Here is an 18,654-nt window from a genome sequence, read left to right as displayed (position 1 = left end):
CTGCCTGGCTGACTGCCTGGCTAACTGCCTGGCCTGACTGCGGTCCACTTGCCTGCTCTCCCAAGAGTCGGAGAAATTCCATGTATATTCTATATACTTGCATATACACCTATGTATATATGTGACGCGTGCTCTTTAACGCCCCGATGTGCTTCATAATTTATAGAGCTTGTCGGTGACGTAGGCGGCACTTTGTCTGGCATTTTTGTATATTTTCTTTGCAATTTTTCCTTATTTTCCTCTTGAGTTTGTCATGGGAATTTCGAATCGTCTGCAAAATATTATGATTCTCTTGCCTTTGTTTGGCTTGCGCCTTTTTTGATCTTCTAAGTGTAACAACAATTTGACAGCACCAGCACTTTTGATGTTTCCTAGTGTTAGAGGTACACATAAATACGCCCACAGCTTCATTAGTCAAAATAAAACACAAATGAGTTATAAACAAACGTTTGAAAACTCACATAACTGCTTTGCAAATGAACCCAATTTAATAAATTACTAATAGCTTTACAGATTCATTGGCCAAGATAATAAATAAATGGTATTTGTTTCCAAATCTATTAGTGGAAAGCCGCATTTGGCGAGTTTTTTAAAATAATTAACAAAATTTTAATGAACGTGTGACTAATATATCTATAGTATTATCGCATTAGAAATTTAAAGATTGCTGTTTAAATAAATTAATACAATATCATAAAAGCAATACACTTCTTCAGATTTAACAATGAAGTACCTACACAAATAATTGCAGACCTTTAAAACATTTTTTCTATGCCAGCAGCTTCAATTGTTCATAAAAACGAAATAAATAAAATAATGAAAATTGATCAAAAACAAGGTAAAAAAAGAGTAATAGAAAAAACACTTTTAAATATATCATCAAACACTTGATTAAATATTTTTACCTACCTTCTTCCTATATAAATTGCCCTACATTTACATTAGTCAACAATTGAAGGAGATAAAATATATATTTCAATCAAAAATCTATCCTAACCAATTTTTTTAAATATTGTTAAGAACTTGTGATAAAAATCTGTTTCCCGAATCTTACACCAACTTGGCAGAATACTTCCGGTTATTTTCACAAACACCGATGAACATCTTCATGTCGTCCTAGTTTATTGCCGAAACAAAGGATATACAACTATTTCTTAGCTTTTTTACAACATATCGTTTTCATTCAGGGTCCTATTTCAAATTTGAACACAGAGTTAACATCAACATATCATCATGAAACGTTTACAAAGTCAGCGTACACTTTTGACTTTAATATAAGGGTATAGTTTGCTATAAAAGGGCAATGGGGGTCTCCAGAAACCAATCACAGATGTTTTCTCACATTTTCAATGGCAGGGTTCGTAAAGATAGAAAATGTAAACATTCTAAATTTTCGATAGCATGGCAATAGTTAGTGTCGGAGTCCAAAATCCCGAACACTGCAGAATCGCATTCATGGCTTTGTTAACTTCCTCTAGACAAGTTTCACAAAATTAAGCATACTTTCCCATTTGAACGGTAAAAACTTCCTGAATCAAAGTTGAAAGCTTATTATCCTAATAACTTTTTTGCAGCTACGAATGTGATTCTAAGAACACAAGTCCAGGAAATTAACGAAATACCGAATGGGATTTCAGTGGATATTGCACCTTTTAAGAAAATCGGATCAAGGAACTACTATATTGAAGAAAATGTTCAGCTAAATTGATTCGAAGCAGACCATAAATGCAGGCAACTGGGTGGTCATCTGTTGCATTTGGAGTCAGAGGCGGAGTTAAATACCATTAATCAATATTTGAACGTATCGGAAGGTTATTGGACGTATTTAACTGATCTGGGGCGGGAGCGAAATTTTGTTTCGACTACCACAGGTCCATTTTTAAAATGATAATGATAATGATAAAATTATAAATGATAATCTCCATGGCACCGAACATTGTGTTCACTTGTGGCCAAATGGGTGATGTAAATGGCAAATATTATGTAACATTGTCTACGAAACAAATATCCCACATACTGTTGCAATAAATGTTTGGTGAAAAAAGGGAAAACAAATTATTCATGAAAATATTTCAATAAAATAGTAAAATAATAAATCGAAACTAGCATTGTATTAGCCAGTTTACAATTTTTATTTTTATCCATCTTGTAGACCATGAAGAAAATGAACTTTTATAGCCAAAACCGATGTAACTGTCGTGGGTTAAAGCAAAAACACTTTTAATTTCTAAATCAATTAAATTAAAATATTACACACGTTTTTAAATAAAACGACAATTAGCTGAGCTAATGTGAACAAAATAAAGACTTAAACAAGAGAGAACACTTCAGTCGAGTAAGTCGGACAGTAAAAAGAAAAAAACAATTTAAATATTTTAAAATTTAATTTTTAAAAAAATAATCACTTAATTCAATTAAATAATAAATATTTAATGCATACACAAAAAAGTGGAGACCTATCCTATCTTATCTATCAAATTTTGTGCACTGCATCATATAACTGCTATAGAACTGTGGTGAAGAGGGAAGTGTTCAGGGTATGCAATAGTTGGACTTACTCGGACTTACTTTATTCCTAAAGATATACATAGACAGGACAGAAGTCTGCTTGGGTATGGTGGGAAGTGAAGGTTGGGATCCAAGTTTAAGCCACGAATAGCAAAAACGAATTATTAATTAAAAGGCAGGCAGCAGATGGAGACGTGGCAGACCCCACAAAGTATATTCTTACATTCTTGATCAGGATGACACAAAGAAGCGATCTAGCCCTGTAGGTGTGCCTATCGGTCCGTTTTATTTTATTAATCACTCCCCAACTATAATTCTTTTACTGTGAATTTGGCTTTAACTAAAACTTAAATATAAGAAACATGGCAGGCTGAGATTAAAACTTTTTGTTGCTTAAAGCATTACACAACTCATACACAGCCAGTCACATAAACAGGTAGGTCAATAGCAATGGCTTATGATGAGATTATTTATAACATTTGTAATGCCACTCAGACAAAACAAAAATGGGCGAAAAAATTGTGGACTTTAGCGTTTTGGAATTCGCGAATTATAATGAATACCTCGACTCGTACATAACCACAAAAGATCGCCGATATTTGGGTAATCGGGCTATAACCAATTATATTGTTAAGCTGGGATATCGTTCGACCAAGGCGCCCTACAAGGAAAACGAGTTCGAAAAACGACGTGAGCTCGCCCTGCTAGCTATTAGGCCGAAAATAATGGGCATACAGTATTATGGTGATTATTTGGACCCAGAGAATAAAGATCCTGTGCTTTTGGAGTTTCGAAAGCGTGAGAAGCCCAATCTAACGAAGGTTTTAACGGTGAGCAATCCAACATCGCCTTAATAAACAGAAACTAATTGTCCCCATTCGGCAGAGCATCGTTTTTACAACGTTCCACAGGAACGACGGATCGGAGATTTCTGGATATTTGGACCTGGACATGAGTTGGCGCAACGCTATGCGAGAGGCCGTCAAGCACACTGACTGGCGCGGCGTTTTTGAAGGGCGTGTTCGTCTTAAGCCCATGCCCCATCACCTGAGCTACAGCAATCCACACTATAATATACTGAAGTATACGCCGAGCGATAATTTCAGTGTGCTACACGATCACGACTATGGCCTTCTGTTCATGCATAAGGGTGATCACAAGATCATTTCTGTGGGGAATCAGATCACCAAATACTCGAAGAACGCCTCACGCACCATGGTCTACTCCCCCAAGCTCGGCTATGTGATCTTTTATGATCACATTGTGCGCAAGAAGGTCTAAGAGAACTCGACTCATTTGCCTTTTGACTTTTTTTCGAATGGGGTTACAAATTGTATGCGTGAAGAAAATAAAAGCACATCAAATATTTTCTCAAACATTCATTATCTTTGGCTAGTTTCCAATACCTCTCTGTGTAGAAATTGCTTACCAAAACAAAAACTAATGAATGAGAGAGAACAAGACGGCGGGATACCCCATCAAAATATTTACGCTCGCATGTTTTTAAATTTAGCATAAATTTTAGCTATACGGAATCAGCTAAACAGCTGAACAGCTGGCTCATTATACTGCAGACCTCCGAGCATCAAAGTTGCAAATTATTTGCTTTACATCATCAGCAATATAGTATTAAGGAAAAAATCCTGCAAATCATCTAGAAAGTGGGGGAAAATGTTTTAAAAGTACAGTTTCAATGAGGAATATATACTACGCCCTATTTCTGGCGGGTTTGCTGCAACTGGCTATGGCCAGGCAGCAATTAATGGTTGGTAAGTAGCTTGTAAATCGGGTCAAGGTATTCTATATAGAAAATACACAATATTGCAATACGGCCGCCTATTTTCTAGGCATTATCTTCACTTCTGATAAAGATGAGGCGGAAATTGCGTTTCGTACCGCCGTGGATCGTGCAAATGTTGTGGAGCGTAGCATAGAACTGGTGCCTTTGATTATCTATGCTAATACAGAGGACAGCTTTATTATGGAGAAGACTGTTTGCAATCTTATATCTCAGGGCGTCATTGCCATATTTGGACCCAGTACGGGCAGTAGTTCAGGTTTGTTCAATCTATAGCTGTAGATGGTGCATTCCCCCTTATATTTAAATATTCTCCAGACATTATAGCCTCCATTTGCAACGCCCTAGACGTACCGCACATTGTCTATGACTGGTCCCCCAATGAGGCCATCACTGATCGTGAACAATCCACCATGACGCTGAATGTGCATCCCGACAATTTGCTCCTGGCTCGTGGATTTGCCGAAATCGTGCAAAGCTTTGGCTGGCGTAGCTTTACCGTTGTCTATGACACCAAAAAGGGTAAGCACTAGGAAGATAAAAGAGCCGCTTATAATACTTACACCTCCCTTTTCCTAGAGCTGCAACAGCTGCAGGACATTTTGCAAATCGGTGAGCCCAGCAGTAATCCCACCACGATGCGTCAGCTGGGCCCTGATGACGACCACAGACCCTTTCTGAAAGACATTAAGCTATCCACCGATAACTGTTTGATTCTGCACTGCGCTCCCGAAAGACTTTTGGGCATTTTACAGCAGGCCAATGAGCTGAAAATGCTTGGCGAATATCAGGTTTCCAAAGCAACTGAAAGTCTTAAGACCCCTCACTAGAAAGAAATGTTTACCTTCCATTGCAGAGCGTCTTCATACCCCTGCTTGATACGCACACTTTGGAACTGGGAGATATCTTTAGCGTGCAGGCGAACATAACAACGGTACGTCTGATGGATCCCACGGACTATCATGTGAAGAATGTGGTGCACGATTGGGAGGAACGCGAAAAACGCGAGGGCCGTTACTATAAAGTGCAACCCACCCAAGTGAAAACTAACATGATACTGCTGAACGATGCGGTCTGGTTGTTCTCCAAAAGTCTTACAGAGCTGGGCATTGCCGAGGAACTGAAACCACCAGAGGTTGATTGCAAACGCAAAAGAGCCTGGTCGCATGGTCGACGCATAATAGAATTCATGAAAGCGGTAAGTTTCTGAGCTTCTTTACTTACAGAGAGAGAGAGAGAGATACCGGATTAGTAATTTGCTGGATTACAGCGCTCCGAAGAGGTTGCTACGGGTCGCTTGGACTTCAATGAATATGGAGGGCGCAACTTCTTTACACTTCGCTTTATGGAAATGAACGCAGGCGGTTTTTTGGACTTGGCCACATGGGATCCCGTCAATGGTTTGGATATGTTGAACGATGACGAAGAGAGCGAGAAGCGAGTGGGTCAGAAATTGTCCAATAAGACATTCATAATCTCTTCACGCATTGGTGCCCCCTTTCTGATGCTTCGAGAGCCGAACGAAGGCGAAATTTTGCAGGGAAATGCGCGCTACGAGGGCTACTCCCTGGATCTGATTGATAACATAGCTCGCATGCTAAATTTTAAATATGAGTTCGTGCTGGCACCTGACGGCAAATATGGCAGCTTCAATAAGTTAACTCAGTCCTGGGATGGCATAGTAAAGCAGCTACTAGACGGAGTGAGTGTTACTATTAGGTTCAAATGGTTGGGGAAATTGGTGTGTAAAAATCTTAACTATATACAAAAATATACATTTCTGCCCCTCCGTTCGTCTGAAGCAGCTTTTATCATAGCGATAGGCACACTTGTCAAGAGTTCTACACAAAGGAGTCTAGAAAACTCAACCCACAAGTGGGGTTATAACCATATGAAGTCTAATTTAAATATCTTTTAAGCACAATAATGAGTTGAAAAATATTCATTTTATTTCATTTACCTCTCTTTTCCTAATAGAACGCTGATCTGGGTATTTGTGATTTGACCATGACCTCGTCCCGACGCCAGGCTGTTGACTTTACACCGCCTTTTATGACACTCGGCATTAGCATATTATTTTCAAAACCACCTGTTCCACCACCCGATCTGTTTTCCTTTTTGCTGCCCTTCTCGCTTGATGTCTGGATTTATATGGGCTCTGCATATTTGTTCATATCGTTGCTACTCTTCGCTTTGGCCCGCATGGCGCCCGATGACTGGGAGAATCCGCATCCCTGCAAAGAACCGGAAGAGGTGGAGAATATATGGAGCATAATGAATACTTGCTGGTTGTCCATAGGCTCGCTCATGGGTCAGGGATGCGACATATTACCCAAGTGAGTAGAACTGCAATGCCATTTGAGGATATATCCAATCCAATATATCCGAAATATTAACTGCAGAGCTGCTTCTACGCGTCTGGTAACTGGCATGTGGTGGTTCTTCGCATTGATGATGTTGAACTCCTACACAGCCAACTTGGCTGCCTTTCTGACAAACTCCCGCATGGATAGCTCCATAAGCAGCGCCGAGGATTTGGCAGCACAAAGCAAAATCAAATATGGAGCGCTACTGGGTGGATCCACCATGGGCTTCTTTCGGGACTCAAATTTCAGCACTTATCAGCGCATGTGGGCAGCTATGGACAGTGCTCGACCCTCGGTCTTCACGAAAACCAACGATGAGGGCGTGGAACGCGTGCAAAAAGGCAAAAACCTGTATGCCTTCTTCATGGAATCCACAACGCTGGAGTATGTGGTGGAACGTAAATGCGATCTGATGCAAGTGGGCGGCTGGCTGGATTATAAAACGTATGGGATTGCCATGCCTTTCAGTAAGTACATATCTGAACTGTTTATCTTTGTGATCTCCTAATTCGATCGCTTCGAAATCGTTTCTTTATATATTAATATAGATTCTCCGTATCGCAAACAAATCAGCGAGGCTGTGCTTAAGCTTGGCGAGCTTGGCGCACTCTCCGAGCTGAAGCGCAAATGGTGGAAAGAGATGCATGGCGGAGGCAGATGTGAGAAAACGGATTCCGGTGGCGGAGATACGCCCGAATTGGGTCTGGAAAATGTCGGTGGTGTGTTTCTGGTGCTGGGCTTGGGTCTGATGGCTGCTATGGTGGTGGGCATTGTTGAATTTCTATGGAATGTGAAGTCGGTGGCCATTGAGGAGAAGGTGAGCGCAAGGTGAATGCAACATCAATAACTTCCTCTTTAGATTTCACTAGGTGAGGCGTTTAAATCGGAAATTATGTTCGCGCTTCGCATTTGGATCACCACTAAGCCGGTGCATGCCAGCGCCGATTCAAGCAGCTCTTCATCATCGAACTCCTCCTCCAAATCATCAAAGTCATCGAAATCGTCGAAGTCGCATTCAACGCGCTCCAAACATTCATCCAAATCCTTTGGCGTGTCCAACAAAAGTATTAAAAGTTCTGGAGAACGTGATGTGGAGGCTTCGGTGCACGATAAATTGCGCAAAATCGGCTCCATGTTTTCCCTGAAATCCCAACAGACCGCTCCCGAACTGGGCTGGAAGGTGGATAAGTCTACGCAAATTGATGACAAACCGGCGCCATTAGAAACGCCACCAGAGCAGCAATTGAATCAACGACATCACCACCACCACCATCATCATCACCACCAAAGGATGCCGAACCCTCAGCAGGAACACGACGATGAACAATTTACCTCTAAAATTGGCAATGGTATATGAAATTATTGTTTTAAAATGGTTAGCAGATCAGTTCTACATTAGTTTAGCAATCGGGAAGATTCACAGCGATTATACTTATTTCATTTAATATATTATGTAGCAGCTTCAATAATTATCGTTACTGGAACTGTGAAATGGAATCCAAATTATATGGTTGACCATAACTTTCTACTTTCGTAAAATTAAATTGAAATGAATACAAATAGATTAAATTATTTTGAGAAATACATTTGGCCGCTTTGCAGAATTTGTGTGAAGTAAGCAGGTGTTAGATAAAATCCACTCCCACTTATATTTAAATGACATATTTTCGTATTTCATTGTGAAATTAAAATTAGCTTCACTAAATTTACAGAATAATTGGGAGATTTCTCTTTTCCCCTTCTGCTTTAAGGATTACTCTCTGCTACTCAATATTAATTTTGAATAAAATAATCAAATCCCTAAACCAGAACAATTATCGTATGATTTAAAAACATCCCATTAGTTTTTCGCGTTTTCGCTTTTTTCGTTTTTTATTTTTTGTTTTTTTTTCCATTGGCTTTTTCTTTCAGTTACAATGTTGTGGGCGTACATAGTTATTGGGAATACAATTGTTGTTTAAATGCCTTATTGTATATATTTTACTTTACTTCCTTTGCTTTCTCTCTTTCTTTCTCTGCAGTTAATACTTATTTATTGCTGTGAGCATCCCACATTTCTTAAATATTTTAATGTATAGTATATATATATTTTTTAGATTTATCATTGCTTGCTTCGATTTTCGCAAAGCTAATTGAATTCGCATTTTTGTTGCTCTTTTTAAGGTACATTTTAAGTGCTGCTCCTCCTTCTTTACTTTCTTCTCCTTTTTTGGGGTTTTTGAGCTTCTCTTGAATATATTCTAAGTATCATACACATATATTTAATCTATAATATATAATTTCATACAAAAATAGAGAACATTTCAATGCTAGTTGAAATCGGATTTGCAGAGTTTTATAGGTATATAGCCTACATATACAAATAAATCGGAGCTGAGGTGAGAGCGGAAAGTGCAGCGGAATGACAAGTCAAACACAAAGTAGTAACAATAATTTTGATAATTAATTACAAATATTTACAAATGGTTTTCATAGTTCTTACTAAACTGTTAAATTATTACTAATAAATAAAAATACTTCCTTTTAAATATTTGTTGCACGAATATGTCGAGTATTTTGGTTAAAAAACTAAAATATTAATTTAAAAATTACAATTTTTTTGGGTGTGTTTTGAACTTTTAATCTTTTTTTGTGTTTTCCCATATGGAGAGAGCAAGCGTAATTAAAATAAATTTAATTATAGATTTTCAATCTGCGACTTATCGACAAAGACAATGTCCTTCGGACGCCTGGGTCAATCCTGGGCAGCGATAGCAACAGGCGGAAATTGTCGCTCATCGTAGAGTTTCGTCGGCGTGTCAATGGCATCGCACAGCTTACGAAATTTGGCGGAATCTGTAAAATTAAGGAAAATACAATGTATGTTTAAACGATTTTATTAGCAATTTTTTAAGCCTATACCGACTACTTTTTGAATATGAAGCGAATCCAATTTCTTTCTGAATGCAAATTCATTTATTTATATACATATTTAGTAATGTTTCTGATAACTAAAAATTAAATGATTGCAATTCCATTTCCGAATACCTTTCCAATCGCAGTTGCTTTCGAACTGATTTCGAATTGTTTAAAAGAACAGCTCCGTTTGAATTCGATCGCTTTTGCTTTCGTTTTACAAGCTACTCATTGGTCGAATTTTTTGAAATAATATTAACGAACTATATAAGTGAACGTTTAGAAATATTTACAGTTTATTTAGCAGAGATACTGATTGCTGGATAAAAGTACATTTAATAATGAGAAATTGCTTTTCCGGCTTTTTTTTTTATTCCGCACCATGATCCAATGGAGATCAGATTCGAGAAATCGCAAACTTAAGTTTGTTTAGAGTTATGCAAATTACTTGCATGGTTAAAGGGTGAATAAATCTTCTTCTGACAAATAATTATAATCTAAGGACAATAAATGCTGAAAAGCGATTTCTTTCCATACTTTCATTCTTTCTTTTACCAGCGATTAAATAGTTGGCCGATATGGAAAAATTTTTAAGAGATATATTTTAGATAACTAAATAGTTTATATGGAGCTTGTTTTCACTAATTGATCGTTTAAATTTCTTTTTCGACATATTCAGCTCTGTTTCAATATCCGTTTTCGCCAAAATTAGTCAAAGTGAATTCGATTTTGTTGCCCAAAAGACAAAACTTTCTCGAAAAACATTCAGTATCATTGCATCAAACAGTAACAGCCCTGTAAAAAGAATTCCGACTCTGAACTGAGACCACTAAAGCTACCAGATAACCTTAGGAAACAGAAACATTTCCGTTTATTGTAGACGACTTTTGTAATAGATTTCGCTTTAGCATCTTTAGCACCTACCAGACATGGCATCCGCCTGCTCTCCCTTAAGTATACCCGCATAGCTATTGTCCGGCACTGGCTCGGGATTTTCAATGAGCACACTGGCCGCGCAGCTCTTCAGCAATGTCATGGATTGTTGTGGCAGCGCCCCTGTCGGCGCCCCCGGCTTGGACGTCTTCAGAACGCTCTCGCTTAATTGCAGTTCGATGACGCCCTCCAGAGCTCCACGCAAATCGTGCACAGCCAGCTGTTTGCAGACCCCACCTCGTTCAGCATTAAATTCGTGTATGTAGAGGAAGCCATCTTCACAGGCAATGAGCAGCCGAAGCTCCTTTTGGAGACGCGTCAAGGCGCAAATGTGTTTGAGACCCGGCTGTGCCAACACTACGGTTGCAAAAGCTCGATCCTGGGCCAGAACGTCGCTCACCTGCGAGGGCAGCAGCAACGAGGAGACGGCCTTGGACAGCATGCCACCCCAGCTTCCGGAAGACGAAGGTGGGGAGCTTGAAGCCTCCTCAGCTGTTGTAGGAACGGTTTTAGTATCAGCGTTAGCTTCTTTAGCATTGCTCTCCGACTTGGCGGCCACTTCCGCTGCAAAATGAAAGGAAAGATTGTAGTAGGGGCAGAAATGTGTAAGCACAGACCTAACTCACCAATAGCCTTCAGTTCAGCCGTTTCGACGGCGCGCGTATCGATCTTGAACACATGCACTGTCTCTGTGTTCGAGGAAGCGCACAAGAAGTCGCCGCCAGCGGCAAATACCAGAGAAGCGATCCGCACACAACGCTTCACGCCCCGACGAAATTCCTGGACTCGCTGCCCATTTTTCACACAGAACACACGTATCACAGTGCCGCGCTCCGAAGCGGTGGCCAGCAGAGAGCCGCTGGGCGAGAAGTTCAACGCAGAGAGGGGCGTATCGTGCGCCTTGATTGTCATGCCGGTCCGCAATTTGTTCGCATTGAAGATGCGTAGCTCGCCGCTGGTCTGGCTAATGGGAAAGGCCAGATGTGAGTTTAGAGAGAGCGCACACAGGCCCAGCTCATTGGGCGCTATATTCTCGATGGAATGCAGGATCTTCATGTCGCGTATGTCGTGTATGTGAATGCTCTCGGCCAGGCAGACGATCAAACGCTGCCGATTCATGCGCACGCACAGAATCTCCGACGGATAGAAGCAATTGCAGATGTCCTGCTTTTTCTTGAAGTGCAGCATCTTCAGGCAGTTCGGCTTCTGGGCAGTGACCAGCACCACCAGCGAGCTATTGAAGAGGCGCTCCACAATCCGTATTTGCTCCGTATTGTCCTTGGCAAAGATCTCCTCCACTTTATCTTGTCCGGCAATCGAGAACAGACGCAACCCGCTTGCGCTCAGTACGGAGAGGGAGCTGCAAGGATAAAATTAAAGTTGTAGTTCATAACGAAATTATCTCTTCGAAATTGGTGAAACAAATCAAACTCATAACTCATAAAAAAATACATCGTTTTAAGAACTACAAATAGATCTCATAAGACAGGTCCAATGGCAGTCAACCAGAAAGCAATCGGTATGTTGCCTAAAAATGAATGATTCATTTTAAATGCAGCAGAAACGAGATAACTAAGATTTAATTTAAGAACCCCAGCTTTAGATACTCAACCAAATTTGTCGAAAAATGTAGCTTAGATTTAAGCACTTTAAGAAGTACGGTAATACTTCTTCAAGATTGGGCTAGCGGATGTCAAAATATCGCGCCTCATTAATAAGCCACTCTCTTAATCCCAACTACAAGTGCATTTTAGAACTAATCATTTTGAAATTTATTATTACTTAGCCCTCTCGGGCTTGCAAAAATTGCCGTAGTGGACGGTATTTCACGTCCCCATGGCGGGGTATTGGTTAAAGTTTTCAACTAGCAATAATCGCACCTCAGTAGAACTTCATTGGTTACGATATCGCCTCTGCGCAAAGATAACCTAAACATCCCAACATACTTGCACGCCATGTAGTAGCTGCCTGAACTGGTTGTGAATTATAGTGATACGCAAGTGAAAAAAATTCGTTTGCTTCACACTGCAAGCAACCGTATGGTAAACGTTTACGCTTGCTTCGTTAACTCTCAAAAAGTGCAGGATGCGTTTGCCTGCATTCTTACCCCATTGTCTGTACCTTAAGGGCTGAAAATGCAAGCAAATAGCTACAACAAAAACAATACACTATTTGTGTTGTTGTTTTATGTTGGTCTTACTTTTAATGCAAGTGAGGTAATAAGTTTAAAAGTATGGTTTATACTTATAAGCAAGTCTAATTTACTATACATATGAATACTTATTATGTATTAAAATATTAAACAATGCTTGTTTTATATCGGCAAATGCGCTGTTTATAATATAAATTTTGTTTTACGGCCCCTTTTTCGGTTCAAAGTGTAGGCATTACGAATGTGTGTGCGTGCGAGTGAAACAACTATAGACGCATATGTAGTGTTGTTTATTTACGCACGCTGGGCGCAACATTCAAAAAATGAATAGCACACATGAAACGTACACAGTTATTTGAATTTTCATTTAACTTTGTAAAACATTTATAAAAATGCACATCTATTAAAGTTATTGTTCAACTGCAAATATGAAAATTTTAAGCCAACTACAATAATATCCAATAAACTTTTTTGAGTCGTCGGAAATATATTGGATATCCGGCCACTTTACGTTATTAGACCTACAACCAAGCATGAAAAAATAATTTTACATAATAAACAAGTTCTAAGAGAATGAAAACTGAATATTTATTCAAGCACATAAGCGCAGTATATTATTTCCAAATTTTAAGACAAGACCCACGAATATATGAACGCATTTAATGAGTAGAGGATGCATTGAAAAATAAACATAAGCTCGTTTTTTCTTTCCCTTAGCATAAACTGTATAGTAAGTTTTCTATTTAAAGCTTCCTGAAAGCTAAGCTAACTGAAAAATTGATGAAAAATATATACATACGAGTATATTTTGCCTACTTCTGTGTTGTACAAACATTCCCAATAAACGATTACCTCCTTATAACATTTAATCAGTTTTTATGAAGACAATTATTCCTCAACTTCACTAAATTCATTTTATTTTGTAAATTGTATAATTAATTAAATTTGTTCTAATTTGTGCTGTAAACTGGGGCATGAGATCAAGCTAAGTAGTGGTTAAAAAATAGTTCATTTCGTTGTACTTTGTACGTATTGCCTAACTGGAAAATATTTGGCTCTAAATTAAATCGCTGGGCGACAGCTGCGACTCGCCTTCGGCCAAGTAAATGTGAAGCGCCTTGTAGAGCAAAGCAATGCCCAATTGTTTCTTCTGCTTCATGGTCCAGGATTGGGCAGGTCCGTAGTAGTCGCCGCGCTTCAAATTGGTTAGATGTGTGAGTCCCAAAGCGTCTATAATGGCCGCCTCACGCGTATACGCGTCCGTGGGCACAATATTGTGGAAAACGTGCAGGCAGACAACGCCGCAGCCATGCTGCCATATGTCGAGGATTCGTTGCAGTTTCTTGCTGGCCGGCGGCGCATTGGCCGGTGGTGGCGACTTAAATACATCCGGCTGGAGCGGCTGCTTTCGTATGGACACCGCACGCTTACCTGCCTGGGCATTGACGGATTGTGCCTTCTGCACCTGCTGGAGATGGGCACGTGTGTGCTGACGCATGGCATCGTAGAGATGTGCATAGGGCCGCGAGGATTTTCCTTTGCCGACATAAAAAATGGAATCCAGAAAGCGCTTCCACACACTAAACTTGTCAATGAAGGCGCTTTCGCCCGGCAAGTTGCGGGAAATACGCGGATCGATCAGCATATAGATAAAGCTCTGCTTCAGATGTCCTTCGCGCATAGTACGCACCTGCGCCCCGCTGGCAAAGTGCGCCGCCGAGGCAGCCTCATGCGGCAAAAAGTCACAAATGCGACTGAAATCTTCCGCCGAACGCATGGTACGATGCAATTCCACGGAGTATTTAATTTTATTGAGTTGCGACTGTGACTGAGTCCTTTGGGACTCCAGCATCTGCTCCGTGTTGCGTTTGTACTTAATGAGTTGCTTTATGTAGAGTCGCTTAGTGGTATGCGTAATAGGGCCAACGGGCGCACCAAATTGAGTTAACTCTGCACGCAACTCATCCGTTTCATAGTCCAGCGGCAGTGTCAAATTTGTCGAATGACTGCTGGCTGTGCTGTTAAGAGCTGCCGGCGTCTTCGGCGTCTTTGACGGCGTCGTTGCTGCTACATTGCTGTTGCCATTCTGAGGCAGCTTCGTCTCGTAAAAAACTAGACCATTCTCATCGTCGGTGTGCACATAAGCCTCTGTCATTTGCAGGAAGTACTCATCCTGTCTGGGTGAGCGTATCAGACCAGCACGACAAGTTTCTGAAGTGTTTATCTCTGCTCCTTCGGGCTGCGCCGTATGGAAGCTGCATTCGAGAACAGGCGCCTGAGCCACCTGCTCGACGGCTTCTTCAAAACCGAGACTCTTATTTGCCGACTCGGGTTGAGTGTTTAACACCACCACATGTGCCGCCCCCTCGATGCGTGCTTTGCGCAAGTGTTCCTGCAGACTGAACTCTTCCTCGGCCAGCGCCTTGTCCACCATAGCCTCGACGTGCTCTGCTTGCAGCTGCGATTGACGTACACGGGATCGTTCGACTTTTTCGCGCCAATTTTCAATCAGCGAACGTCTTGAGGTCGGCACTGGCTCCTTCTGACTCTGCGTAAGCTCAGCCAGATGCTCACGCGTCAGCGAGAAAAGATTCAGCGACTGCTCCTGCTCAGCTCGATCGCTTTCATCAGGAAACTTGGGCTGCGGCTTGGAGCGGCGATGTGTGATGTTGATGTAGTAGGGCGACGTCACATCATAGTTGTACTTGATGTTGTTTTTTGGCGTCGAGGTCTTCTGCTGCTCGAGATGCGGTCCTTTATCCTTGTCCCGTGCGCATTTCTGCAAAAATATGTGGTCTCGCATCAGCTGCAATACCTCGAAATGGCACTCCTCGATCGCATAATGCACGGCCAGCTTGTTTTCTTCGTCAACCAAATCAACGCGTGCCCCATGCTGCAACAGCAGACGCACCAACTCCACACGTCCATAGGTGGCGGCGATGTGCAATGCCGTCATATTCCCATCACATCGCACATTCACATCCAATTGTTGGCTCTCCAGGAAGCGGGAGAGTATGCGATGCGCCAACTCCACGTTCGGCATGCCGCAGACATAGTGGAGCGGCGCTAGGCCGCGCTCACAGGGCACCACGGAGGCATCGATAACATTGCGATCCAACATGGCGAAAATATCCGCTTCGCATTCATCCTCCAGGGCGTCCAGCAATGTCAGTGCCAGAAAATTTGCACGCTGTTCCATTACATGTGTGCTGTGCGCTGGTAATTGATTTTTCCACACTAATTGCAAGCACTTCGTTTCAATTAGAATGCAATTGTCACGTTTTCAATGTCAAATTGTCTTGCAAGCGTTTTGTTATTGTTTCTGTTTCATTCGTTTGGATGCGCTTGCGGGCGTTTGGTATTTTTTGGTACATTACTCGCGCGTCATGTGTTGGAAAAATCACGACGAGTGCAGTGCTGCCAAGCAAGAACAGTTTATTATTTAAACTCGCGCCATTCCTTCGTCTCACTCGCACTATTATTACTTTGCAGTGCTGCCAATCAACAGTTTGCAATTCAAAATTAATGGCGCTGACATTTCGTCTCACTCACTCTTGCTAAAATTTAAGTTAAATTGTTGACCACATTTGCATTTGATAGCACTTGTTGTTGTCGTTGTATATGCTACTGACAATGACTAGTAAATTAAATTTAAAGCACGTTTGTGCGTACGGCCGCGATTAATATTTTATCTCAATTTATGTACGTACGTACGCTCTGCTGAGAGCGCAACACGTGTCTGCTCAGCCGATTCAAAGTTTTTTTTATTGCTTTTAGTTTGCTATTTGTTTTGCTCAAAATCGAAACTAGTTTCCCTCCATTGGCGTCACAGTCGTCGAAAAAGGGGTTCAAGGTCAGTTTGCCTTGTGTGCATTGTCGTTTTTGCCATATAGGCCCCTTTTTGAAATACGATAGCGACGGCCTTGTTTGCGACCGCTCATCCGCTTTAAAAAGCAAACGCTCTTCTGTTGTTTACTAACATCGACATAGTACATACTTATGTGTGTATGTAATTATTATTAATAATATTTTGAACTACGTCTTTATGAAAACTACCAACACTAATGACCAAAAAGCTGACGAATGCGAATGGGGGGATTGCTGACAATAACAACAATAAGGGCCAAAACAAAAATTTCTGCGGGCATGCACGTCAAAAGTGCACGACCGCCGTTCATTCACATTAAGCGAGGAAAAGCGTGAAAACGCAATAACAACAATAACAAAAATAACAGTGTGCATGACATTAACAGCTGGCACGGGCCAAAAAGACAACAAAAACAAACCACAAGGGTGTTCCTGATCGCTATTTGATATTGTTTAAAAACCGTTTGGTTTGTGTTTAATAAATAATTTTGCTATTCAGTCGTTTGAGCTAAATGATTTCAACAAAAATAAAAAATGCTTTGAAAACAAAGATACATACATTCATATGTACCCATTCGAAATCACTGATCAAGTTGAATTCTTGATTACGAATCGTCTGATCATATTCTGCGAAGCTTGCAGAATTTGTATTGTATTATTTTACAGATTTTTTTGTCACAGGAAATTTTGTTTGAAACAGCTGATTGAAATAAGATGTTAATAAAATCTACCCTATTTATTTTTGTTTTTAAAACACATACATCTGTAGGTATTTATTTGCGTGCATTGCCCTCGTTTTGAAATTTAATTTGGCCTATCACTGATTAGAATAACAAGCACTTCTTTCTAACATTTACATACATATGTATGTGTGTGCTTTCTTCAATAGGATCGAGCTCTTTGTTTGCGATGTGTTATCAATTTTTTATTATTCTGCGTGGGTTTTTTGTTTTGATTTTCACCATACAAGCAATATTGATTGTTCTTGTTTATAATAAGTGCCTGCGTCATTGCAGTTTGTTACAGGGGAGCGGCAGAGAGAGAGAAAGAGAGCAAATTCATTAACGGTAATTGTTGAAAACACAAACTCTGACTAAAACAGAATGACATCAGCATTAACGGATGAATACCATTAAAATGAAATCCACAAAGAAACAACAAAGCTCCAGGTAAATAAAACAAGTTAATTAGCTGGCAAGAGTTGCGAATTGAATGACGAGCAGCATCAGCTGATACCAGATACGTACAAATGTGTGTATGTACATACATATGTATATTCTTTTATTCAACTTGCGTATACAAACTTAATACCTTTGTCAGTATGTGTGTCTATTGTCATTTCCCCTTCCCCTATAACAGCAGTAAACAACATTAAGTTAACTATAACAAACTATTTCATAATAAATGTATGTCATTCTTATTAAAACTGGTTGTTTGCACGAACAGTGTGTCACACACACACACACCTGCATTTTGGAGCTATTCAGATTCCCCATCCCATCCCACCCTGCAGCTGTTCAGCTTGTTTACTCGTTATTCTTAGTATCTGTATATTATTTTTTTGCCATGTCGACCTTCTCTTCAAACCAAGGCTTTCTTGTGATTTTTTTTGTTGGGTCTGGGTAAGAGGTCTAGAATTTTGTTAGAACTTACGTAAAATCCTGATTGAAATTCATTTGATATGCTGCCATTTCGCTCCAGATGATGAGCTAAATCTTCTGTACTCCACACTTTCACTTCTCAAATATTTTTATATTTTTGTGCTATGTATATTTGTTTTCCTTTTTTTAATTTTTGTAATTAATGCACTTTTAGACTGCTTTATAAATACAAACACTGTAATTCGCAGTAGATTGCACTAAATTAAATATTGATAAATTAAATTCGCTTCTGTTGCTAGCGTCGTAGTCTTTGTTGTTTTCTATTTGCTTGTTATTTTCATTCTGTTTTTCTTCCCCTTTGTTTGTGTTGTACAGAGAAACGATGCCTGCACCCACTCGCTCGCGGTATCGAAAATCTAGTATTTTTAAGGTATTTTGTATAGCAGGTTTGAATTTTTCGTCAGCATCTAGAAATTAGTGGTTTCAAGAATGTATAAACATTTACAAATATTTACGAATATTTAATGGTGTTTT

At 40.2% G+C, this 18,654-nt stretch overlaps 4 protein-coding genes and 1 non-coding gene across 5 annotated transcripts; 2 read left to right on the top strand and 3 right to left on the bottom strand.

Moving 5' to 3' along the window:
* Positions 1-2,914: 2,914 nt before the first annotated feature.
* LOC115628619 (cilia- and flagella-associated protein 299) lies at positions 2,915-3,886 on the top strand. The gene is made up of 3 exons (XM_030524803.1): positions 2,915-2,944; positions 3,004-3,338; positions 3,394-3,886. Exons 2-3 carry the CDS (start codon positions 3,015-3,017, stop codon positions 3,787-3,789), a joined length of 720 nt encoding a protein of 239 aa, XP_030380663.1. The 5' UTR covers positions 2,915-2,944; positions 3,004-3,014; the 3' UTR covers positions 3,790-3,886.
* Positions 3,887-4,127: 241 nt separating this feature from the next.
* Positions 4,128-8,430, top strand: LOC115628618 (glutamate receptor ionotropic, kainate 2-like). Its single transcript, XM_030524802.1, has 10 exons — positions 4,128-4,277; positions 4,356-4,565; positions 4,625-4,828; positions 4,886-5,097; positions 5,163-5,504; positions 5,577-6,008; positions 6,284-6,642; positions 6,709-7,139; positions 7,221-7,489; positions 7,532-8,430. The coding sequence occupies exons 1-10, from the start codon at positions 4,202-4,204 to the stop codon at positions 8,027-8,029; spliced, it is 3,033 nt and encodes a 1,010-aa protein (XP_030380662.1). The 5' UTR covers positions 4,128-4,201; the 3' UTR covers positions 8,030-8,430.
* Positions 8,431-8,512: 82 nt separating this feature from the next.
* LOC115628550 (WD repeat domain phosphoinositide-interacting protein 2) lies at positions 8,513-18,351 on the bottom strand. Its single transcript, XM_030524712.1, has 4 exons — positions 18,173-18,351; positions 11,127-11,860; positions 10,492-11,064; positions 8,513-9,507 (listed from the first exon to the last, which is right to left on the bottom strand). Exons 1-4 carry the CDS (start codon positions 18,208-18,210, stop codon positions 9,407-9,409), a joined length of 1,446 nt encoding a protein of 481 aa, XP_030380572.1. The 5' UTR covers positions 18,211-18,351; the 3' UTR covers positions 8,513-9,406.
* Positions 12,286-12,425, bottom strand: LOC115628624. The gene has a single exon (XR_003995815.1). It is a non-coding gene; the product is annotated as a U4 spliceosomal RNA (small nuclear RNA).
* On the bottom strand, positions 13,490-15,966 carry LOC115628549. The gene has a single exon (XM_030524710.1). The coding sequence runs from the start codon at positions 15,849-15,851 to the stop codon at positions 13,710-13,712; it is 2,142 nt and encodes a 713-aa protein (XP_030380570.1). The 5' UTR covers positions 15,852-15,966; the 3' UTR covers positions 13,490-13,709.
* Positions 18,352-18,654: the final 303 nt, after the last annotated feature.

This window comes from Scaptodrosophila lebanonensis, unplaced genomic scaffold, assembly GCF_003285725.1.
Source record: "Scaptodrosophila lebanonensis strain 11010-0011.00,11010-0021.00 unplaced genomic scaffold, SlebRS2 tig00000118-arrow-arrow-pilon, whole genome shotgun sequence".
Taxonomy (NCBI): Eukaryota; Metazoa; Arthropoda; class Insecta; order Diptera; family Drosophilidae; genus Scaptodrosophila; species Scaptodrosophila lebanonensis.
Note: the sequence above shows the minus strand (reverse complement) of the source record. Positions and strands in the feature narration are given on the sequence as shown.